The sequence below is a fragment of the Macaca fascicularis genome, chromosome 1, assembly GCF_037993035.2.
Source record: "Macaca fascicularis isolate 582-1 chromosome 1, T2T-MFA8v1.1".
Classification (NCBI taxonomy): Eukaryota; Metazoa; Chordata; class Mammalia; order Primates; family Cercopithecidae; genus Macaca; species Macaca fascicularis.
This window is the reverse complement of record NC_088375.1, coordinates 113,942,067-113,967,150: the sequence shown is the minus strand read 5'-3', so window position 1 is coordinate 113,967,150 and position 25,084 is coordinate 113,942,067. Positions and strand designations below refer to the sequence as shown.

Here is a 25,084-nt window from a genome sequence, read left to right as displayed (position 1 = left end):
CCTCAGGTTGTATTCCTTAAATATATACATGTAATTCCTTAAATATATAATTTTAACACAAAATTTTTAAAAGATTCCTTTAATAAACATTTACAATAACATCAAGAAACATAAACTACATAGAAAAGATGTGAAAACCAGCCAGGCTCGGCCTCAAATGCCAGCACTTTGGAAGGCTGTGGCAGGAGGGTCGCTTGAGCTCAGAGGCTTGAAACTAGCCTAGGCAACATAGTGAGACCTCATTTCTACTGAAAATCAGAAAAATTATCCGGGTGTGGTGGTGTGAGCCTATAGTCCCAGGTACTCAGTGGATGAGGCCCTAGGATGTCACAGGCCTGAGAATTCCATGCTGCAGTGAGCTGTGATCGTGCCACTGTACTCCAGCCTGGGTGAAAGAGTGAGATTGTGTCTAGAAACAAAGGAAGAAAAAAGATGTGAAAGCCTATATATTGAAGACTACCAAGTATTGCTGAGAGCAGTTAAAGACCTTTGGAATAGAGAATGTTCCTCCTTGCATTTCAAGATTGCTTTCGTTTTGGGGGGACACTTGCTATTTTTTAGGAATATGAAGTTCTTCTTAGGCATTTCTGTAAAAAAGGCCACTTTTTTTGGTAGGATTGTATTGAATCTGCGGATTGCTTTGAGTTGTATTTTTATCTTAACCATGTTACAACTTCCAACCCATGAACACAAGATGTCTTTCCATTGATTTAGGTTTTCCTTAATCTCCTCGAGCAATGTTCTGTAGTTGTCTGTGTACAAGTACTGCACCTTCTTGAACAAATTTATTCCCAGGCATATTATTCTTACAGGTGCTATTATAAATGAAATCATTGTGTCAATTTTCTTCTCAGATTGTTCATTGCTATCACAACTGATTGTTTGCGGAAAGTTTGCTGAATTCGCTTATTAACTCTAGTAATGTGTATGTCTGTCTGTGTGTGTGTGTGTTTGCATTTGTATGTATTATTTGGGATTTTCTATATATACGATCACACCATCTGCAAATTGAGATCATTTTGTTTTCTGTTCAAAAATACTTTTTCTCATGTGTATTTCTGAAAGATAATTTGGCCAGGTGTAGAATTGTAGGTGACAGTTTTTCTTAAGTACTTTATTGCAAACCTCTTGTTTGTAAAGTTTCCTATGAAAAATCTCATGCCATCCTTATATTTAGTGCTCTGTATGTAACATGTTCTTTCCCCTTTTATTACTTTTAGGATTTCCTCCTTATCACTGATTTTGATGGATTTGATTAAGGTGTTCCTTGGTGAAGTTTTCTTCATGTTTCTTGTTCTTAGAATAATCATATTTCTGTAATATTTGAAGTTTATGGTTTCCATGGAGCTTCTAAATCTTTCATCCAGTATGTTTTAAATATCTTTGTCTCTCTTCTCCACTACACGCCCTTCGGGGATTCCATTTAGCCCTATACTAGGGTGTTTAAAGTTTTTATGCTGATGGTCCTTTTAGTTTTCAAGTCATTTGTTACTGTGTGTTTCATTTATGTTAGTTTCAACTTCTATTCCTTCTAGTTCAATAATCTTCTCTTCTGCAATGTTTAGTCCAGTGCCTTCTTCCATTTCAGACTGTAAATCAGTTTTTATCTGTAGAATTTGATATTTAAAAAATCTTCAACCTCTCCATTTAATTAAAATACAATTATACTAACTGTTCTAATGTCCTTTTCTTCTATTTCCAACATGTGTGGCAATTTCAACTGGATTATTAGATTCTTCATTATGTGTCATGTTTTCCTGCTTCTTTGGCTGCTTGATATTCTTTTATTTTTATTTATTTATTCTTTGGAAGATGGAATTTCACTCTCATTGACCATGCTGGAGTACAATGGCGTGATCTCAGCTCACTGCAACCTCTGTCTCCCAGGTACACAAGCGATTCTCCTGTCTCAGCCTCCCAATTGCTCAGATTACAGGTGTGCGCCACCATGCCTGGCTAATGTTTTTGTATTTAGTAGAGACGGGGTTTCACCACGCTAGTCAGGCTGGTCATGACCTCTGACCTCAGGTGATCCACCTGGCTGCTTTATATTCTAAGATTTGATGCTAAAGCTTTGGTGTCAATGCTCAAAAGTGCCCAAAGACACCACTCGACCTCAGTGTCTATGCACACCCAGGCTTTTGCAACAGGAGAGGAAGAGAGAGCAGAGATGAGTGTGCTACAACATGCTAGTAGAGGGTACCCCAATTGTGCTTGGGGCTTTCCTATGCCTCATGGAAAGATGTGCCTTCCTTAATTTTTCCCATAAGAACCACCCTACTTCATGCCCTGTCTCTCTGTCCAAACACCAGGACAGTCCTCTCACCAGCCTCAACCACCCAATGGATTGACAAACGTCCAAATATGACTCAGTGGAAAAGGCATTCTCTTGTCAACAAATTGTGTAGAAACAACTGGACATGCATATCCCCAAAGGAAAAAAATTCACCTGAATCTCAATACCGACTCAAAAACTAACTCAAAATGGATTATGCAGCTAAATATAAACTATAAAACCAGAGAAAGTATAGCAGAAAATACAAGACAAAATCTTCACGATACAGAGTTAGGCAAAGTGATCTTTGTTATCAATAAACACAAACCATTAAAGAAAACATTGATAAATTCAACTTTATAAAAATTAAAAGTTTTTGGTCAACACAAGGTAGTATTAAGAGAACAAATATAAGCTGCAGATTGGGAGAAAAACAGTGGAAATCACAAATATGACAAAGGGCATGTGTGATAGTTACTTGTACGTGTCACTGTAACCAAGCACCAGGTGCCGGGACATTTGGCCAAACATGATTCTGGTTGTGTTCCAGAGAGTGTTTCGGATACAAGTAACATTGGGGTGGGCAGACTAAGTGAAGCAGATTGTCCTCCTTAATGGGGGTGGGACTCATACAATCAATCAAAGGCCAGGAGAGAATTAAGAGGCCTAATGGGAAAAAAATGCTTTCCTGGGTATCCAGCTTTCCTTCCATCTTGGGAATTTCAGCCTCCATAATCTCAGAAGCAAATTCATATATATATACACACACACATATGCATTTCATAGGTATGTGGCTAAGATTGTATTTTTAAAAGTTCAGCCATGATGAAGCCAGTCAATGAATAAGGGTGTGTTCTATTATATGATTCAGTCTTCTTTTGTACACAATTGAAGTTCTGCATTTGAAGTAGGAGGATAGGAGAGAGCAAGGCCACCTAGGATGATAACAGCTGAATTTCTCAACATACACTTCAAAGCCCTAGGGGTTAACTTAGAGAATCAAAAATCTCACCCATAATCCTGCCCCTAAACACCAGGGCTAGGGAACACCGTGGCCCTCAGGTGATTTTATTTAGCCGGGTCTGGGAGCCACACAACGGCAGAGGGAGCAGGAAACACTATGCAAATAGAGGCCAGGACAGCAGGGAGGGGCTGTTCATGACAGAACACAGGCAAAACTATCCTCGGAAAGTGAGTGTGGAGAAACACAGATCATGCCTGAGACCTGGTGGATTAGAGCACTGGCTACTGGGGAATCAAAAGGAAGGGGCTTCACCGTGCAGAGGACCGGAGGTGCCAATCTTGGAAACGCAGAATTGCTGGAAGATGGGGAGGCGTGGACAAAGGAAGCATCCTCTGGAGATTCGTGGTGAAGAGAACAAATGAATGAAGTAACTGGCAGAAATTAGAGGTCCTGGTAGAACAAAATAGAATCCCACAATGAGAACACACACCATGTATGTCCCCCAAGGAAGACAGTATCTCCTAAAAACTCAAGCACCTCATATCCAGTAATACGATCCATGTATCAAGATCGTGAGAAAAGATTATTAAACATGCTAAACTCAGCAAGACCTGATTTGCTCATGAGGACCCTGTTAAGGATGAGTACCACTTAGCAAGTGATGACCGTGACATTCACTTTTGAATAGCTCATGAGCATTAATACATTTCATTGTGGATCTAAACCAAAACCAAAGTGGGGACAAGATGACAGTCACAGAATGTCACTGGTATATGTTTAGGTTCAAATACTATTATGAGAAGTGGCAGGTAAAGAAGGTAGAAAAAAAAAACCACATCATGTAATTGACTGTTGTATGGAAATATTTGACATTGAAAGTTATAATTTAAAACATATAAACTAAATATTAGAAGTGTGTCTAGTTCAAAGGGGGGAAAACTACCAAAAACATTTTTAGTGCAATATTAACCATGAGCTATACAACCCTTCCTAAATGCCAAAGGCACACACAGACCTACACACACACACACTCACACTCACAAAGAATACAAATAACTAGAACCAAGAAATGTAGTAAATACATTCTGCTACATATGGTAAACATAGCCTACCATGTGGAAGAGATTAGAAAATAAACAGGGAGGCCGGGCGCGGTGGCTCAAGCCTGTAATCCCAGCACTTTGGGAGGCCGAGACGGGCAGATCACGAGGTCAGGAGATCAAGACCACCCTGGCTAACACAGTGAAACCCCGTCTCTACTAAAAAATACAAAAAAAAATTAGCCAGGCGTGGTGGCTGGCGCCTGTAGTCCCAGCTACTCAGGAGGCCGAGGCAGGAGAATGGCGTAAACCCAGGAGGCGGAGCTTGCAGCGAGCCGAGATCGTGCCACTGCACTCCAGCCTGGGCGACAGAGCGAGACTCTGTCTCAAAAAAAAAAAGAAAGAAAGAAAAAAACAGGGAAATGAAAATATTTTTATTAATTCGCATTAGTACCCATGAATACCAATCAGCATAATGAAAGATTCCAACACTGAATGAAAAAACGGTCCAACAGTCCAGAGTGACAGGCAAAAGATTTTAATTATATAGATAAAAATTAACTTTGGACAAAAATTAAAACTCAGGCAGAGAACTTTTTTTTTTCAACAACAGACACTAGCAAAAACAAAGGCACAGTAAAAATTGACACAGAAAATTTCCAGTGTAGGAAAAAAAAAAGAAAATTTCCAGTGTAGAGATATGAATCTAACAGTAGACACAGACAGGGATGATTAATAAATGATAAAATGTTTAGAGGATGATCATTAGAATACAGGACACTTATACTTTTAAAAACCACTTTCCCAAATACTTCATTACAAATAAGGTATCTCTAAAAGGGACAGATCTCCTAGACCCCTCTTTAACCAAGTAACCTGTCCTGATATGATGATAATGGTGATGGACAAACTAGACCTTCTCTGCCCGCAGATGGGCTGAGGTTGGAAACACAGCGTTGACTCTGCAGTGTTCCTGGCAAAACGTTTAGGCTGAATTTAATCACGAGGACATTTTCAGACAACTTCAGAATGTAGATCATTGAGCCAGACAGCTGACCTGTCCTCTACAAACAAGTCCTTGTCACCACTGTCGATAACAACAACAAAAAGATGAGGAAATCTTTGGGATTCAAAATAACTGAAGAAATGTAGCTACATTATCATTTTACTTTTTTTTGAACACAAAATATCTCTTCCCCTATTTGCTATGTGATTCGTGGTGACATGGACTACGTGAAGAAGACAGGTCAGTTGTCCTGCTGAGTGTTCTACATTCTGCAGTTGTCTGGTGATTACCTCCTATGCAACTCAGGCTAAGCGTTTTCTGCAAGAACATGGCATTGTTCATATTCTGCACTGTTGCGGGAAGTCAGGGACCCCGAACGGAGGGACCAGCTGAAGCTGTGGCAGAAGAATATAAATTGTGAAGATTTCATGGACATTTATTAGTTCCCCAAATTAATACTTTTGTAATTTCTTACACCTGTCTTTACTGTAATCTCTGAACATAAATTGTGAAGATTTCACGGACACTTATCACTTCCCCAATCAACACCCTTATGTTTTCCTACGCCTGTCTTTACTTTAATCTCCTAATCCCGTCATCTTCTTCGTAAACTGAGGAGGATGAATGTCACCCCAGGACCCTGTGAATGTGTCAACTGCACAAATTGTTTGCAGAGCATGTGTTTGAACAATATGAAATCTGGGCATCTTAAAAAAGAACAGGATAACAGCAATGTTCAGGGAACAAGAGAGGTAACTTTGAACTGGCCCTGGCTGCCGGTGAGCCAGATGGAACAGAGCTATATTTCTCCTCTTTCAAAAGCAAATAGGAGAAATATCACTGAATTCCTTTTCTCAGCAAGGAATATCCCTGAGAAAAACAATGCGCCCTGAGGGTAGGCCTATGAATGGCCCCCTTAGAAGTTCTTTTATGGTCGAAGCCAAAGGGATGAAATAAGCCCCGGTCTCCTGTAGCGTTCCCAGGCTTAGGACGAGGAAATTCCCACCTAATAAATTTTGGTCAGACAGGTTGCCTGCTCTCAAACCCTGTTTCCTGATAAGATGTTATCAATGACAATGCGTGCCCGAAACTTCATTAGCAATTTTAATTTTGCCCCATCCTGTGGTCCTGTGATCTCACCCTGCCTCCACTTGCTTTGTGATATTTTATTACCTTGTGAAGCATGTGATCTCTATGACCCACACCCTATTCGTACACTCCTCTCCTTTTGAAAATTGCTAATAAAAACTTGTTGGTTTTTTGGCTCGGGGAACATCATGGATCCTGCCGACATGTGATGTCTCCCCCAGACACCCAGCTTTAAATTTCTCTCTCTTGTGCTCTTTCCCTTTATTTATTCAACCCAGCTGAGACACTTAGGAAATAGAAAAGAACCCACGTTAAACATTGGGAGTGAGTTCTCCAGATACTGCACCGGCAGAGTCCTGGGTGACATGCTGTCTCCTGCCAGCGGCTCCTGACTCCTATTCTCTACAGGATGGAATTGAGAGGAGCAGGGCTGAGGCCTCTCAATGCTGTTTGTCCATCTAGCTGTGGTCTTCCTAAGTATCGATATCAACTGGAGGCTGAAGGACTGTGGCTTCTCTAGCCAAAGGAGCCTAGTGGGTTAACAACTGTCAAGTGCAGTCAGTGGTTCTGAAATACAATCCTCAGCCAAGGATCCCTCCTGTGTTACAGATGGATCAGCTAAAACAAGCCAACACTGAAGATAGAAAGAATGGGGTTAGGTTCATTGAAACCAGGACAACACCTTTGGATGAGCTAAACACAAAGATGACACTGACCTTGAGCAGGTGTAGAAGCTCAGAGACATGCCGGCAAAATGAAATCCCTGAGGAACTTTGTAGCTACCCAGAGAGATGTAGGTATATCTTTCAAATTAGAATGTCTGACACATCACTCCCGGCATGTGCTGCATAGTTATGTGAACGTGTCACACCCAACTTGGGTCCAATGTCTTCAGACTGAGCACAGGTTGCCACTGGCATGGTCTGAGAGTAGGAATAGGGCCATGCCCACTGATCCTGAAAGGAATCGGGCACATTCCTCAGCCCCGGGCTCAAAACAAACAAGCCCAGTACAAACACATCCCATCCCACCACATATCTCCATACATCTCTCAAACTTCCTGAGCCCAGTACAAACACAAACCATCCCACCACATATCTCCATATATCTCTCAAACTTCCTGGGCCCAGTACAAACACCACCTGGAAAGTCTCCGATAAGGAGACAGCCGTTCGAAGTTTTACTGAAAGCGCGGGAACCAAAAGAATTCCTTTGTTCCCCTGTAACTTTCGGGCTATAAAAAAAGCAAGCACTCGCATTGTTCGAGGCCCTCTTGTATGCTGTGGAATGGAGGGACCAAGTTCGAACTTGTAGTAAAGATCCTTGCCACTTGGCTTTGACTCTGGACTCTGGTGGTCTTCTTTGGGGACCAAACGGTCTGGGCATAACATCTGGGGGCTCATCCGGGATTCCCCAAGCCCACCAGACCCCTGGTCAACGGATCTACTAGGATCGATCTACTGATACGTGAGCCCGCTCGTCTCAGTTTGTCTGTCTGTGTCTGTTCTGAATCTGAATCTGTGACTCACGAGGTCTGAAACTGGAGCTGGCACAGTCCTGGCGGAGGCGCTATAGGACAGCCAGCGGAGACCGGTGGGAGAGGTCCCCTGGCTCTCGTCTGATCTAGCTTGCCATCTGAGCTGCCGGAGCGCGTTTGCGATTTGGGCAGCAGCTGTCTCTGATCTGGGCTGCCAGAGCACGATCGCGATCCGAGCAGCTAACTCTGACCCGGGCTTCCAGTGCGCACTTGCGATCTGAGCTGCCGGAGCGCGTTTGCGATTTGGGCAGCAGCTGTCCCTGATCTGGGCTGCCGGAGCGCGATCGCAATCCGAGCAGCTAACTCTGACCCGGGCTTCCGGTGCGCGCTAGTGATCTGAGCTGCAGAAGCACGTTTACGTTTTGGGCAGCAGCTGTCTCTGATCTGGGCCGCCGGAGCGCGATCGCGATCCGAGCAGCTAACTCTGACCCGGGCTTCCGGTGCGCACTAGCGATCTGAGCTGCTGATGCGCGTTTGCGTTTTGGGCAGCAGCTGTCTCTGATCTGAGCTGCCAAAGCGCGTTTGCGTTTTGGGCAGCAGCTGTCTCTGATCTGGGCTGCCGGAGCACATTTGCGATCTGGGCAGCCGCTGTCTCTGACCCAGGCTGCCGGGGCACGCCCGCGATCTGGGCTGCCGGAGCGCGATCACGATCTGGGCAGCAGCTGTTTCTGACCCGGGCTGCCAAAGTGCATCATTAATAAGTCAGATCAGATTTCCTTTACAGGGATTCTAACCCACATTTCTTTACAGGAAGAGGCTACAAATTATTACAGGATGGGTAATACCCAGAGCACTCCTCTATCTCTCCTTACAAGTAATTTCAAAGAAGTAAGAGCAAGGGGACATGATCTTGGTATAGAAATCAGGAAAGGAAAGCTAATTGCTCTGTGCCGCTCCGAATGGCCTGCCTTTGATGTGGGGTGGCCACCCGAAGGGACATTCCGACTTGCTGTCATCACTAGGGTAAAGTCCAAGATTTTCCTACCTGGGCGTGCGGGCCACTTAGATCAAATCCCATATATCCTCATATGGCAGGACCTTGTTGAGAACCCGCCTCCTTGGCTGTCCCCTTTCTGATTAGCCCCTGAACCCTGTAAGGCACTGGTTGCTCGACCACTAAAATCCAAGCAACCGACTGCCCCCCCCATCCTGTTCTACCTGATAGCGGGGACCCACTGTTCACAGAACGCCCTCCGTACCCCTCCGGGCCCCAGGCCCCAGCCCCCCGGGCAGAGCTGCGAGAAGGAGCAGGCGGACGGGAGGCGGCCGGCACACACGGGCCCGCTGAAAGGGAAAGTAACTTTGAAGGGCCGGTGGGGAGGACGCGAGGACGCACTTCGCGGACTAGCCCCCACCAGCTGCCTGACTCTATGGTGGCCCTACACCTTCGAGAAATAGGACCCCCAGATGACACAGGTATCCCCAGGCTTCAGTACTGGCCATTCTCCACCAGTGATCTGTATAACTGGAAGACTCAGAGTGCTCAGTTTTCAGACAACCCCAAAGATTTACTGGCATTACTGGATAGTGTCATGTTCACCCACCAGCCCACTTGGGATGATTGTCAGCAGCTCCTCCGAATCTTGTTCACCACAGAGGAGCGAGAGAGAATACAGGTAGAAGCTAGAAAGCTGGTCCCGGGGGTTAACGGTCAACCGACTGCCAACCCCGACCTCATAAACGCGACCTTTCTTCTGACCAGGCCAACATGGGACTACAACACGGCAGAAGGTAGGGGATGGCTACACCTTTATCACCAGACTCTAATGGCGGGTCTCTGGGCAGCTGCTCACAAGCCCACTAATTTGGCTAAAGTATACTCTATTCTGCAGGGAAAGACAGAGAGCCCAGCTACCTACTTAGAAAGATTAATGGAAGCTTTTAGACAGTACACCCCCATAGATCCAGAGGCTCCAGGAAGTCAGGCAGCTGTTGTAATGTCTTTCGTAAATCAGGCAGCCCCAGACATTAAAAGGAAACTCCAGAAATTAGAAGACTTGGAGGGAAAGTGGATTCAGGACCTCCTTCAGATAGCCCAGCGGGTTCACAATAACAGAGATACTCCAGAAGAAAGGCAATTTAAGGCCACTGAAAAAATGACCAAGGTCCTGGCAGCAGTAGTACAGAAAGAGCATCTACAGCCAGAGAACACCCAACCTAGGCGGCCCCCCCAGGTATGGTAATCTGAGCAAAGACCAATGTGCCTACTGTAAGGAGGCTGGCCACTGGGTAAGAGACTGCCCCAAAAAGAAACAACGAGGACAGGGACCCCCTAGGTCTACACCCGTACTAGTCACTCAAGACGAAGACTAGGGAAGATGGGGTTCGGACCCCCTCCCCGAACCTAGGGTAACTTTGCAAGTGGAGGGGTCCCCAGTCCAGTTCTTGGTCGATACGGGAGCACAGCACTCCGTCCTAGTTAAAACTAATGGGAAATTATCCTCTAAGTCCTCGTGGGTACAAGGGGCCACAGGAGTTAAGAAATACCATGGACAACACAAAGAACAGTAAACCTCGGAGCCAGGAATGTAACCCATTCTTTCCTGGTCATCCCTGAGAGCCCCTGTCCCCTATTAGGGAAAGACCTGCTAACTAAAATGGGAGCACAGATCCATTTCCTCCCTGAGGGGCCTGTCGTGACCAACTCCCAAAATCAGCCTGTGTCCGTCTTGACTATAACCCTAGAAGATGAATACCGGCTCCACCAGGAGCAAGCGGCCCCTGACCAGGACATAGCAACCTGGCTCCAACAATATCCAGAAGCTTGGGCGGAAATGGGGGGATTGGGACTAGCAAAACACCGTCCTGCCTTGTTTGTCGAACTTAAGCCTGGGACGGACCCCGTGCGAGTACGCCAATATCCGATGCCCCTAGAGGCCAAGAAAGGGATTGCCCCACAAATCCACCGGCTCCTCGACCAAGGGGTCCTTCACCCATGTCACTTGCCCTGGAATACTCCATTGTTGCCGGTACGAAAACCTAATAGTGGAGAATACAGACCTGTACAAGACTTAAGAGAAATCAATAAGAGGGTTGTGGACATACACCCAACTGTGCCTAACCCATATACCCTCCTGAGTACCCTAAACCCTAAACATCAATGGTACACTGTTTTAGATTTAAAAGATGCTTTCTTCAGTTTGCCTTTAGCCCCTCAGAGCCAAAAGCTCTTCGCCTTAGAGTGGAATGACCCTGAGAGGGGCATAAGTGGCCAACTGACATGGACTAGGCTGCCGCAGGGATTCAAAAACTCTCCTACCCTGTTCGATGAGGCCCTCCAATGAAGACCTGGGTGAGTACCGACGTAAACACCCTGAAATAACTTTACTACAGTATGTTGATGACCTCCTGATTGCTGCTGAGACCCAAGAAGCTTGCATCCAAGGGACCAAGGGTCTCTTACAAGCTCTGGGGAATCTAGGCTACCGAGCCTCGGCAAAGAAAGCTCAAATCTGTAAGCCAGAAGTAACATATCTGGGGTACCTGCTAAAAGGAGGGCAGCGCTGGTTAACAGATGCCCGGAAGCAGACTGTTCTGCAGATCCCCAGGCCACAATCCACCCAACAAGTGAGGGAATTCCTGGGGTCGGTGGGATTTTGCAGACTATGGATACCTGGGTTTGCAGAACTGGCTAAACCCTTGTATCAGGCAACACGGGGGCAGCAGCCATTTAATTGGACAGACGAAGCCGAGTTGGCTTTTCAACAGATTAAAACCGCCCTACTCTCTGTGCCTGCACTGGGACTACCCGATGTTACCAAGCCCTTCCACTTATACGTGGACAAAAATAAGGGTGTCGCCAAGGGGGTAATAACTCAGAACTTAGGCCCCTGGCGGAGGCCAGTTGCCTACCTGTCAAAAAAGTTAGACCCAGTAGCTGCCGGGTGGCCCCCTTGTCTCCGAATGATTGTGGCCACAGCTCTAATGGTGCAAGATGCTGATAAACTTGTCATGGGTCAAGAATTGCGGGTCGTTACTCCACATGCCATCGAAGGTGTACTCAAACAGCCACCTAATCAATGGATGAGTAACGCCCGGCTCACCCACTACCAAGGACTACTACTAAATCCTCTCAGGATAACTTTCCTGCCCCCAACGACCTTAAACCCTGCCTCACTGCTGCCCAACCCGCACCTGGACGCCCCCCTCCATGACTGCACCGAGATACTAGCTCAGGTGCACGGAGTTCGAGAAGACCTGCAGGACCGCCCACTCCCTGACACCGACCTCGTCTGGTTCACTGATGGGAGCAGCTTCATGCATCAAGGCCAGAGGTACACTGGAGCGGCAGTGACTTCAGAGACTGAGGTAATCTGGGCGGAACCCCTGCCCCCGGGGACAACGGCCCAGAAGGCCGAACTGATAGCGCTCACCCAAGCTCTTACCTTAGGGGCAGGGAAGAAGCTGACAGTATATACAGACAGCCGATATGCTTTTGCAATGGCGCATATACATGGGGCCATTTACAGGAAGCGAGGGTTACTGACGGCTAAAGGAAAAGAGATAAAAAACAAGCAAGAGATCCTAGCCCTGTTAACAGCCCTATGGAGGCCAGAAAAGTTAGCCATTGTGCATTGCCCAGGGCATCAGAAACCAACCAGTCCAACTGCTCAAGGCAACTTTCTGGCAGACCAAACTGCAAGGAATGTGGCAAAGGCTCCCAGCCAACTCCTTGCACTCCAGCTCCCTGACCCGGGCCCCCGGGACTTGCCATATTTCCCTGAGTATTCAGAACAAGATCTCCAGTGGATTGACAAACTTCCCCTGAAACAGATCCAGAATGGGTGGTGGACTGATACTAATGACCAAACCATCCTACCAGAAAAATTAGGACAACAGGTGTTAGAACACATCCACCGAACCACCCACCTGGGTGCCCAGCGGATGATAGACCTGATCAGATGCTCCAAGCTCAAAATCAGACACATAGCTGAGACGGCCAGCAGCATCGTGACAAGTTGCAAAGTCTGCCAGCTTAACAACGCCTACCCCCAATCTCAGGCTGCAACAGGAACAAGGCTCAGGGGAACCAGGCCCGGTATCTACTGGGAAGTAGATTTTACTGAAATAAAGCCAGGGAAGTATGGGTACCGGTACTTACTTGTCTTTGTAGATACTTTTTCAGGGTGGACTGAAGCATTCCCAACCAAAAGAGAAACTGCTCAGGTCGTAGCAAAGAAAATTCTGGAAGATATCCTTCCCAGGTATGGCTTCCCCGTCCAGATAGGGCCAGATAATGGGCCCGCTTTCGTCGCTAAGGTAAGTCAGGATTTGGCTTCCATCCTTGGGGCAAACTGGAAACTACATTGAGCTTACAGGCCCCAGAGTTCAGGACAGGTAGAGAGGATGAATCGGACCTTAAAAGAGACCTTAACTAAATTGACTATGGAGACTGGCGCTAATTGGGTAGTCCTTCTCCCCTATGCTCTGTTCCAGGCCCGTAATACCCCTTACAGACTAGGCCTTACCCCTTACAAAATCATGTATGGCAGACCCCCACCCCTGGTTCCCAGCCTAAAAGATGATCTGCTCAAGTCTGAAACAGAAAATGTCTCTGAACTCTTATTTTCCCTACAAGCCTTACAGAAAATTCATCAAGAAATCTGGCCCAAGCTGAAGGAGCTATATGAGACCAGTCCCCCACCGACACCCCATCCGTACCAGCCGGGAGACTGGGTCCTGGTTAAGCGACACCGACTAGAGACCCTAGAGCCCAGGTGGAAAGGACCACTCCAGGTACTCCTGACCACACCCACTACCCTGAAGGTAGAAGGCATCGCGTCGTGGATCCACTACACCCACGTCAAGCCAGTGGACCCAACCTCCGACCTTCTGGGGCCAATCATGGCGGCGGCTGAAACACCGGACACGTGGACTGTGGACAGAGCTAAGAACAACCCCTTAAAACTCACCCTGCACCGACAGCATAGCTCACTGCAAACATGCAGTTAGGTAGTCTGACTCTAACGTTAGTCGCCCTAGTGGCCGCTGGGGAAAACATAAAACCAGCTCCTAATCCCTTTGTCTGGAGATTCTGGCTTTATGAAAACCAAACCCACCCTGGGCAACCTCATAAGCCCGGGAAATTAGTGGCCAGTGCAGATTGCCCCTCCTCAGGGTGCAATAGCCCAATTTTACTAAATTTTACCGACTTCCGAATAGCCAAACCAGTGGCACCAATGATATGCTTCGAGTATGATCAGACTAAATACCATTGTAAGCACTATTGGTGGCACCAAAATGCCGGCTGCCCTTATAACTATTGTAACGTCCATAAATTCCAATGGTGGGGAGGGAAAGAACAGTTAGATCCCAGATGGTCTTTCCATCATAGACGAGATGAAGACCTTTCATATACATGGATAATTAGAGACCCCTGAAACTCCCACTGGACCACGCCTCAACACGGGGCTGTATACCACTCCTCCGCCTCCACGTGGCCTAGCAGTCACCTCTATCTGTGGCGGGGTCTAGTGCAGGTATGGCCCCTGGTCCATGGAAATATCCAGCGACAAGAAAATCACCTGACACAAGATTTACGTCCTTTTTCCTGGTTAAAATTATTACAAGAAGGATTAGAACTTGCTAACCTTACAGGACTTCACAGCCTGTCTGGCTGCTTTCTGTGTGCCACTCTAGGGCGTCCACCGCTAACCGCTGTCCCCCTGCCATGGGGATCCTCTACCTCTGCCCAAGCTAACAACCACCGAAACCTCTCATATGTCCCTATCCCTAACGTGCCACTATACCTAAACCCCAGTCAAGAAAAGTTTCCCTACTGTTTCTCAGGAACTAATTCCAGCCTCTGCAGCATCACTGCAACGCCCCCTAATATCACCCTAAGGGCTCCGTCAGGCATATTCTTCTGGTGTAATGGAACATTATCTAAGAACCTATCTAGTCCCTCTGTTACCAACCTACTGTGTCTTCCTGTCACATCAGTCCCCCATTTGACTCTACTTACTGCCGGCGAGTTCCTAGGGTACACCGGTAACTGGACCAGTACTGCTATTCGCCCAGTCCCTAGACCGAGACCTGCACGAGCCATATTTCTCCCCCTCATCGCAGGAATTTCCCTCACCGCATCCTTCATTGCGGCCGGACTGGCGGGGGGAGCCCTAGGTCACACCCTCATAGAAAGTAACAAGCTGTACCAACAATTTGCCGTTGCTATGGAGGAGTCAGCTGAGTCCCTTGCCTCCCTTCAGTGGCAGCTCACAACCCTAGCACAGGTAACCTTGCAGAACCGGAGGGCCTTAGACCTACTCACTGCTGAAAAAGGGGGTACATGTATGTTTCTAAAGGAAGACTGTTGTTTCTACATAAATGAATCAGGGCTTGTAGAGGACCGGGTCCAACAGTTACGCAAGTTAAGCACAGAAGTAAGAACACGGCAGTTTGCTTCAGCTGCAGACCAATGGTGGAATTCATCTATGTTCTCTCTGTTAGCCCCCTTCCTTGGGCCCCTGCTGAGTCTACTATTTCTGCTTACCGTAGGACCTTGTGTTGTTAACAGAATTTTGCGGTTCATTAGAGAAAGGCTTGACACCATACAACTCATGGTCCTCAGAGCCCAATACCAACCTGTAAACGATGAAACAGAATCAGACTTATAAGACCCAAGATTGGCTCTAGAGATACCTGAAAAGAAGGGGGGAATGAAAGGAATCAGGCACATTCCTCAGCCCCGGGCTCAAAACAAACAAGCCCAGTACAAACACATCCCATCCCACCACATATCTCCATATATCTCTCAAACTTCCTGAGCCCAGTACAAACACAAACCATCCCACCACATATCTCCATATATCTCTCAAACTTCCTGGGCCCAGTACAAACACCACCTGGAAAGTCTCCGATAAGGAGACAGCCGTTCGAAGTTTTACTGAAAGCGTGGGAACCAAAAGAATTCCTTTGTTCCCCTGTAACTTTCAGGCTATAAAAAAGCAAGCACTCACATTGTTCGGGGCCCTCTTGTATGCCGTGGAATGGAGGGACCAAGCTCGAACTTGCAGTAAAAGATCCTTGCCGCTTGGCTTTGACTCTGGACTCTGGTGGTCTTCTTTGGGGAACAAACGGTCTGGGCATAACAATCCATCCTATGTCTGGGCTTCCAAATGGAACTACAGTTTCATTCAAGCCTACACGTGCCTATAGGTCCTGCCTGCAGCAATGACATCTCTCAGCTTAGTAAGGGCTGCTTAGTGTGGGAATATGACTCCCATCTGGAAGACCGGGTGGAGCCTTATCACCATCAAAGTAAAAAACCTATTGTCCATGTCAAAGGTCAAGCCAATGTACTGTTCCTCAAATGAGTAAAAGGCACTTCTGTAGTGCTGGAATGAGTCAGGTAATTCAAAGTAAGTTGAAGAAGTCGAATAATATCTATCAGTGACTCCTGCGAGACTTCAGGCTCTTCCACTTCCATCAGCACGCCACTGAGCCTGGAAAAGGAGACAAAACTAAAGAAGCAGCCAGGGAAAATCAGACACCACAGAGCCCCAACTAGATTTCAGGGGTAACATGAGGAAGTGGTTAAAAAAGAAAAAGGATAGATCCATTAATGAGGTAAAAAATATATATATATTGCCTTTATGTTGGGATAGAACAGGGCCAGGTAGAAAACAATGAAAGAGAAAGACAGAGAGAGAGAGAGAGAGAGAGAGAGAGAGAGAGAGAGAGAGAGGCAGAGACAGAGAGAGACAGAGAGAGAAAGAGAAAGTGAGCTCAGTGAATTGGCCAGGTGACAGACACACTGATAAGGGAGAAGGACACTCTGAGTTGGTGCCCTCATGACACACAGCAAACAGTGATCATGAAAAGAATGAGCTCAATAGTTTTCCATAAAATGTGCTCAAAATTCGATGCAGTCACCATGAGAGTACAGCTTTTGAGGTATGGTCAACCTGTGGTACGTTAGTAAATGATAAGGGGAGGAAGAAATGGAAACCTAAACGTCTACTGCAATGAAAACCAACAGCAATGTCAGTAGGAGGAATTCAGCCTTCGTTGAAAACATGAAATCAAACACACTCTGTTTTCCCTGGATCTGTCGTCTCCAGGTGTTAACACAGAACTAAGCATCCACAATTGCTGAAAGTTACCTGGGGCATGGTGGGTTTTGATCTTCTTCCCCTTCTTGGTACTTTTCAATTTCTGCAATAAATTCAGACATGGACAGACACATTAAGCTGATTCCCCTACACACATACAATCCACTGTCTAATCCTCACACAGGGACCTCAGGCGCCTCAGCATGAGAATACGACACTGTGAGAGACATATTTCCGGAGGCCTGAAGGCTGGTCATGATAGAGACTCCTTGGTTTTTGTCCCAGAAACTTCGTGGGTAAAATGTCCCTATTCTGGTAGATCGTTATCCCAATATCATTTGTCCCAAGTTTGTGCAAATGGTTATGCCATATTTTTCTAATCAATCTAAAGCAAATGCCCTCCAATGATTTCTGGGAGAAAAACTGTAATATTTAGCCCTGTCTCATCAAATACTCAGATTGTTCAAGGTTGTGAGGATTTTAGACACTGAAATTACAGTGGAAAAGGAAATCTACAAACCCTTGAGTCAAATCATAGTTCTCTGAATTTGTCACATCTGCCCAGGTCCATTGTCATGAGAGTAGAATCAGAGTGCAACAGGCATGGCCTGAGACTAGGAAGACAGCCATGCTCACTGACCAATCCCATGTCTGGGCTTCCAGGTAGAACTAGAGTTTCATTCAACCTACATGTGCCTACAGGTCCTCACTGCAGCAATGACATCTCTCAGCTCAGTAACTGTCATTTGGAACAGGAATATGATCTCTATATGGAAGACTCAGTGGATCCTCATCACCTTCATAGAAAGGTACTCACCATCCACATCAAGAGAAAAGCCAGTGTGTTATTCCTCCAGTGAGTAAAAGAAATTTCTGTAGGGCTGGCAGGAGTCAGGCAGTTCAAGATAACTGGAAGGAGTTGAATAACATCTATCCAGTGAGTTCTGCAAGACTTCAGGATCTACTAACTCCAGCAGCTCCCTGCTGAGCCTGGAAAAGTAGAAAAAGTAAAGAACAAGCCAGGGGAAATCAGACACAACAGAGCCTCAACTGGATTTCATGGGTAGCATAAGGAAGTGGTTAAAAAAGAAAAAGGATAGATTCATTAATGAGGTAACAAATTATTGCCTTCAATATGGGACACAACAGAGCCAAATGGAAAAGAATGAAAGAGACAGACAGACACACACACACACACACACACACACACACACAGAGAGAGAGAGAGACAGAGAGACAGAGAGAGAGAGAGACAGAGAGACAGAGAGACAGAGAGAGAGAGAGAGAGAGAGAGAGACAGAAAAAATGAGCTCAGTGAATTGTCCAGGTGACACACTGATGAGGGAGTAACAGGACACTCTGAGTTAGTGCACTCAGGACACACAGCATACAGCGATCATGAAAAGACTGTGCTCAATAATTTTCCATAAAATGTGCTCAAGTTTCCATGCAGTCGCCATGAGAATACAGCTTTTGAAGTATGGTCCACCTACAGTAGGTTCGTAAATGATAACGGGAGGAAGAAATGGATACCTAAATATCTACTGTCATGAAAACCAACAGCAATGTTAGTAGGAATAATTCAGGCTTGGTTGAAAAGATATAATCCATATTGTCAGCCTGCTCTGTTTTCCCTGAACCAGGAGTCTCCAGGTGTCAACACAGAATTAGCTGTTCACAATTGCTCAAAGTTACCTGGGGCATGGTGGGCCTTCGTCTTCTTCCTCTTCTTGGTCCTTTTTAATTCCTGCAATAAATTCAGACAAGGACAAACAAAATAAGCCAATTTACCTACACCCATAACAGTCCACTGTCTAATCCCCACACGGGGACCTCAGGCTCCTCAGCATGAGAACAGGACAATGTGAGAGACATACTTCAGGAGGCCTGAAAGCCGGTCATGATAGAGGTTCTTTGGTTTGCATCGCTGAACCAAGGGTGCAATATCCCTATTCTGGTAGATCATTATCCCAAAATCATTTTTCCCAAGTTTGTGCACAGTTATGCCTTATTGTTCCCATAAATTCAAAGAAAATGTCCCAGATTATTTCTAGGAGGAAAACTGCAGTATTCAGCCCTGTCTCATCAAATGCCCAGCTCGTTCATGGATGCAAGAATTTTAGACACTGAAATTAGAATGAAGGAGGAAATCTACAAACCTTTGAGTCCAAATCACAGTTCTGTGAATTTTTTACATCTGCCTGGGTCCAGTGTGCTGAGAATGGGCTCAGGTTGCCACAGGCATAGCTGGAGACTAGGAATAGAGCCATGCTCACTGGTTCATTTCATGTCTGGGCTTCCAACTGAAACTAGTTTCATTACAACCCATATGTGCCTATAGGTCCTGCCTGCGGCAATGACATCTCTCAGGTCAGTAAGGGCCACTTAGAACAGGAATATCACCCCTATCTGGAAGACCAGGTGGAGCCTTATCACCTTCATAGAAAGGTACTCACTGTCCACATCAAGAGCCAAGCAAAGGTGCTGTTCCTCCAATGAGTAAAATGCACTTCTATAGGGCTGACATGAGTCAGGCAGTTCAAGATAACCTGAAGGAGTCGAATAACATCTATCCAGTGAGTCCTGCAAGACTTCAGGCTCTTTCTCATCCAGCAGCTCCCTGCTGAGCCTGGAAAAGTAGGAAAAAGTAAAGAATAAGCCAGGGGGGAATCAGAAACCACACAGTGCCAGCTAGATTTCATGGGTAATATAAGGAAGTATTTGAAAAGAAAGAGGACAGATCCATGAATGAGGTAACAAACTATTGCCTTTATATTGGGATAGACCAGGGCCAGGTAAAAAAGGATGAAACAGAAAGACACACACACACACACACACACACACACACACACACACACACACAGAGAGAGAGAGAGAGAGCTCAGTGAATTGGCCAGGTGACACACTGATGAGGGAGTCAAGGACACTCTGTATTTGTGCCCTCAGGACACACAGTGAACAGTGATGATGAAAAGAGTGGGCTCAATAATTTTGCATAAAATGTGCTCGTTTCCTGGCAGTCACCATGAGAATACAGCTTTAGAGGTATGGTCAACCTTCACTAGGTTAGTAAATGATAAGGGTAGGAAGAAATGGAAACCTAAACACTTACTGTAATAAGAACCAAAAGCAATGTGAGTAGGTGTAATTCAGACTTGTCTGACAAGATGAAATCATTATTTTCAGCATGTTCTGTTATCCCTGAACTTGGCGTCTCCAGATGTCAACATCAGTTTAACTGTCCACAATTTCTCAGACTCACCTGGGACATGTTGCCTCTTCGTCCTCCTTTTACACTTGATCCCACCGATGCCCTGCAAATAATTCAGATAGGGCCTCTTACATTAAGCAGTTCCTCCTTGCACACAGAAACATTCCTCTGTCCAATCCTAACACAGGGCCATCAGTCTTCTCAGTGTGAGAACAGGAGACTTTGAGAGAAATATAACAGAAGGCCTGAGGTCAAGTCTTGAGAGAACTAACTTCGTTCCTTTCATGAGCCTTGGGCAAAATTCCCCTGTTTGGAACGTTATCTTCCAATGTGCTCTGTCCTAGGTGTGTGTACAAATGAGCAATGTCTTTCCCAGTAGATTTTAGGCAAATAGTTCTAAGACCTCGTAGTAGAAATACTACAATATTCAGGCTTCTCTCATCAAATACCCAGGATTTGATACTTTACGAGATTGGGGACACTGAGATTTTATGAAGGAGTGCAATGTACCAGCTCTTGAGTCAAAATAAGACTTGGTTCTACACAGAAGCATCAGCTATTACGGTTTTGCGGGTGAAAAGTCAGTCATTTATCTAGAAAACATACCAGCAAGAAGATGGACAGATGAGCTAAAACAAGCCAACTTAGAAGACACAGAAAATGGGGATAAATTCAGTGAAACCTGGGTCACATCTTCCACTGAGAGGTAGACAAGGGTGACACTGGCCTTGGGCAGGTAAAGAACCACACAGACATGCTTTGGGAACAAAACTCATAAGGAACTTTGTAGCTGGCAAGAGACATTTAATTCAGATGAGCTGATCTGACAGACAACTCCTGGGCATGTGCTGCAGAGCTTGGTGTGAGTTCGCCACACCTGCCTTGAGTTCAATGTCTTGACAGTCGGTCAAGGGTGGCAAGGGCATGGCCTGAGACCAGGAAGAGAGCAAAGCTCACTGACCCACCCCATGCCTGTGCTTCAGACTCAACTCCAGAGTGATTGAAATCTACATTGATATATAGGTTTGGGCCACAGTGATGGCAACTCTCAGCTCAGCCAGGGGTACAAGGCCCAAAGATTATGGGGTCCACCTGGGACACGAACTGGAGCTTTATCACCTTCACAATGGAGTACTCACTGCCTATGTCAAGAGCCAAGCCGACCTGCTGTTCCTCTAATGAGGGAAAGGTGCTCTTGTAAGACTGGTACGAGGCAGACATATCAGGAGGAATTGAGAGAGTCGAATAACTCTTCATCCCAAGACTCCTGGGGGCTTCCTCCTCTTCAGACTCCTCCAGATTCCTGATGAGCCAGGCAGGACAGAGATGACAGAAGATTAAACCAACAGAGATTAGACAACAAAACCCCCCAGATGATCTGATGGGAGACAGAATGGAGTGGTCACAGAAACCAAAGGCATTTTTCCTTCAAGAGAAATAAAACTATCCTTCTAAATGCAGGGTGGAGGGTGACTGATTTGGGGACCGAACAAAAATGGGCAGCACATGCTCAATATATTTGCCACAGATGAGCCAACGCAAGGCACCCAGACTCTCCCTGTAAACTACCATCATGACTTGCAGCACAGAGAACTAACACAGGGCTTCAACTACTTTGCATAAATTGGGTTGAATTTTGCATGCGACATTCAAGTGAACAGAGCTCTTGAGGCAGTGCAGACACACAGCTTGTGTATTAAGGGCCCCATTTTTCCAATATTTTGATATAATATGTTTATTTTTCCAATTTCTTTTCTTGCACAAATACTAGCAAACATACTAACAACAAATAGGCAGAAAGCATATATACATCTCTCTCTGGATTTAAACACATGGGAGAGAACAGGCAACACCAAGAAATCCCTGTTTGAGGGTCTGGAGTGGACTTCCAGCAAACTCCAACAGACCTGCAGCTGAGGGACCCAACTGTTAGAAGGAAAACTAACAAACAGAAAGGGAAAGCATCCACATCCACAAAAAGGACATCCACACCAAAACTCCATCTGTAGGTTACCATCATCAAAGATCAAAAGCACAAAGATGGGGAGAAACCAGAGCAGAAAAGCAGAAAATTCTAAAAACCAGAGTGCCCCTTCTCCTCCAAAGGATCACAGCTCCTCGCCAGCAACGGAACAAAGCAGGATGGAGAATGACTTTGACGAGTTGACAAAAGTAGGCTTCAGAAAGTCAGTAATAACAAACTTCTCTGAGCTAAAGGAGGATGTGTGAATCCATTGCAAGGAAGCTAAAAACCTTGAAAAAAGAATAGACGAATGGCTAACTAGGGTAAACAGTGTAGAGAAGACCTTAAATGACCTGATGGAGCTGAAAACCATGGCACAAGAACTACCTGACGCATGCACAAGCTTCAGTAGCCAATTCTATCAAGTGGAAGAAAGGGTATCAGTGATTGAAGATCAAATTAAGGAAATGAAGCAAGAAGAGAAGGTTAGAGAAAAAAGAGTAAAAAGAAATGAACAAAGCCTCCAACAAATATGGGACTATGTGAAAAGACCAAATCTACATTTGGTTGGTATACCTGAAAGTGACAGGGAGAATGGAACCAAGCTGGAAAACACTCTACAGGATATTATCCAGGAGAACTTCCCCAACCTAGCAAGGCAGGCCAACATTCAAATTCAGGAAATAAAGAGAACACCACAAAGATACTCCTCGAGAAGAGCAACCTCAAGATACATAATTGTCAGATTCACCAAGGTTGAAATGAAGGAAAAACTGCTAAGGGCAGCCAGAGAGTAAGGTCCGGTTACCTACAAAGGGAAGCCTATCAGACTAACAGTGGATCTCTCGGCAGAAACCCTACAAGCCAGAAGAGAGTGGAGACCAATATTCAACATTCTTAAAGAAAAGAATTTTCAACCCAGAATTTCATATCCAGCCAAACGAAGCTTCATAAGTGGAGGAGAAATAAAATCCTTTACAGACAAGCAAATGCTCAGAGATTTTGCCACCATCAGGCCTGCCTTACAAGAGCTCCTGAAGGAAGCACTAAACATGGAAAGGAACAACCAGTACCAGCCACTGCAAAAACATGTCAAATTGTAAAGAACATCAATGCTAGGAAGAAAGTGTATCAACTAATGGGCAGAATAACCAGCTAACATCATAATGACAGGATCAAATTCACACATTAACAATATTAACCTGAAATGTAAATGGACCAAATGCCCCAATTAAAAAACACAGACTGGCAAACTGGATAAAGAGTCAAGACCCATCAGTTTGCTGTATTCAGAAGACCCATCTCATATGCAGAGATACACATAGGCTCAAAATAAAGGGATGGAGGAAGATCTACCAAGCAAATGGAAAACAAAACAAAAAAAAAAGCAGAGGTTCATATCCTAGTCTCCAATAAGACAGACTTTAAACCAACAAAGATCAAAAGAGACAAAGAAGGCCATTACATAATGGTAAAGGGATCAATTCAACAAGAAGAGCTAACTATCCTAACTAAACATATATGCACCCAATACAGGAGCATCCAGATTCATAAAGCAAGTCCTGACAGACCTAAAAAGAGATGTAGACTCCCACACAATAATAACGGGAGACTTTAACACCCCACTGTCAACATTAGACAGATCAACGAGACAGAAACTTAATAAGGATATCCAGGACTTGAACTCATTTCTGCACCAAGCAGACCTAATAGACATCTATAGAACTCTCCACCCCAAATCAACAGAATATACATTCTTCTCAGCACCACATCACACTTATTCTAAAATTGACCACATATTTGGAAGTAAAGCACTCCTCAGCAAATGTGAAAGAACAGAAATCACAACAAACTGTTTCTTACACCACAGTGCAATCAAATTAGAACTCAGGATTAAGAAACTCACTCAAAACTGTACAACTACATGGAAACTGAACAACCTGCTCCTGAATGACTACTGGGTACATAACGAAATGAAGGCAGAAATAAAGATGTTCTTTAGAACCAATGAGAACAAAGACACAACATACCAGAATCTCTGGGACACATTTAAAGCAGTGTGTAGAGGGAAATTTATAGCACTAAATGCCCACAAGAGAAAGCAGGAAAGATCTAAAATTGACACCCTAACATCACAATGAAAAGAACTAGAGAAGCAAGAGGAAACAAATTCAAAAGCTAGCAGAAGACAAGAAATAACTAAGCTCACAGCAGAACTAAAGGAGATAGAGACCCAAAAAACCCTTCAAAAAATCAGTGAATCCAGTAGATGATTTTTTTGAAAAGATCAACAAGAAATCCCTGTTTGTCTCATTCATCAGGCTGATCTGATTGCAAGTGCCTATATTGAGAGGACTATGAAATTAAAACAAATACAAGTGCCACAAATAACACACAACATTGTTAATAAGGACCATTTGTAGCTGGGTGAAGGGAAGAAATAGTTCTATTCATCACCTCCCCTTTTTCCCTCAATCTACAATCTCCAGGTGTCACTACTGAAGTAACAGCCCACAATTCCACAGCATTACCTGGAAGACACTGGCCCTTTTTCTTCCTCTTCCTCATCATCAGTTTCACTTTCTGTAAATAAATTCAGAGAAACAGGTCACATTAAGCAATTCACACTTCACATATGACCAAATCACTGTCCAGTCATAGCACAAGGACATAACTATTCTCAGTGCAAGAATATGGATTCTGACAGGAATATTCTAGGATGCCCTAGAATAAGTCTGGTGAGAAGTAGATGACCCTGCTTTCCAGACCCACAGGCCAAAATCTCCCTCTACATGTAGACCATAATGCCATAATTCCCTGCCTGAGTCAAAGTTAAACAAAATTTTTCCCAAAAAACTCTCCAGAAATTGGTCAATTTTCTAGGAGTGTCGCCGCAATACTGACTTATATTACCAGGTAACATGGACATTAAATGTTTAGAGGCAT

The 25,084-nt window shown here is 45.1% G+C and overlaps 2 protein-coding genes across 2 annotated transcripts in view; both read right to left on the bottom strand.

Annotated features, from left to right (window-relative positions):
- The window catches only part of LOC102127036 (NBPF family member NBPF4), a 635,890-nt gene that overhangs the window by 605,006 nt on the left and 5,800 nt on the right, over positions 1-25,084 (bottom strand).
- On the bottom strand, positions 2,609-25,061 carry NBPF15 (NBPF member 15). Its single transcript, XM_065537172.2, is given in 11 exon segments — positions 2,609-3,689; positions 15,404-16,303; positions 16,306-16,355; positions 17,016-17,067; positions 17,782-17,954; positions 18,660-18,711; positions 19,421-19,630; positions 20,227-20,278; positions 21,295-21,478; positions 24,670-24,721; positions 25,052-25,061. Coding segments are annotated over 10 exon segments (1,026 nt in total). The 3' UTR covers positions 2,609-3,689; positions 15,404-16,112.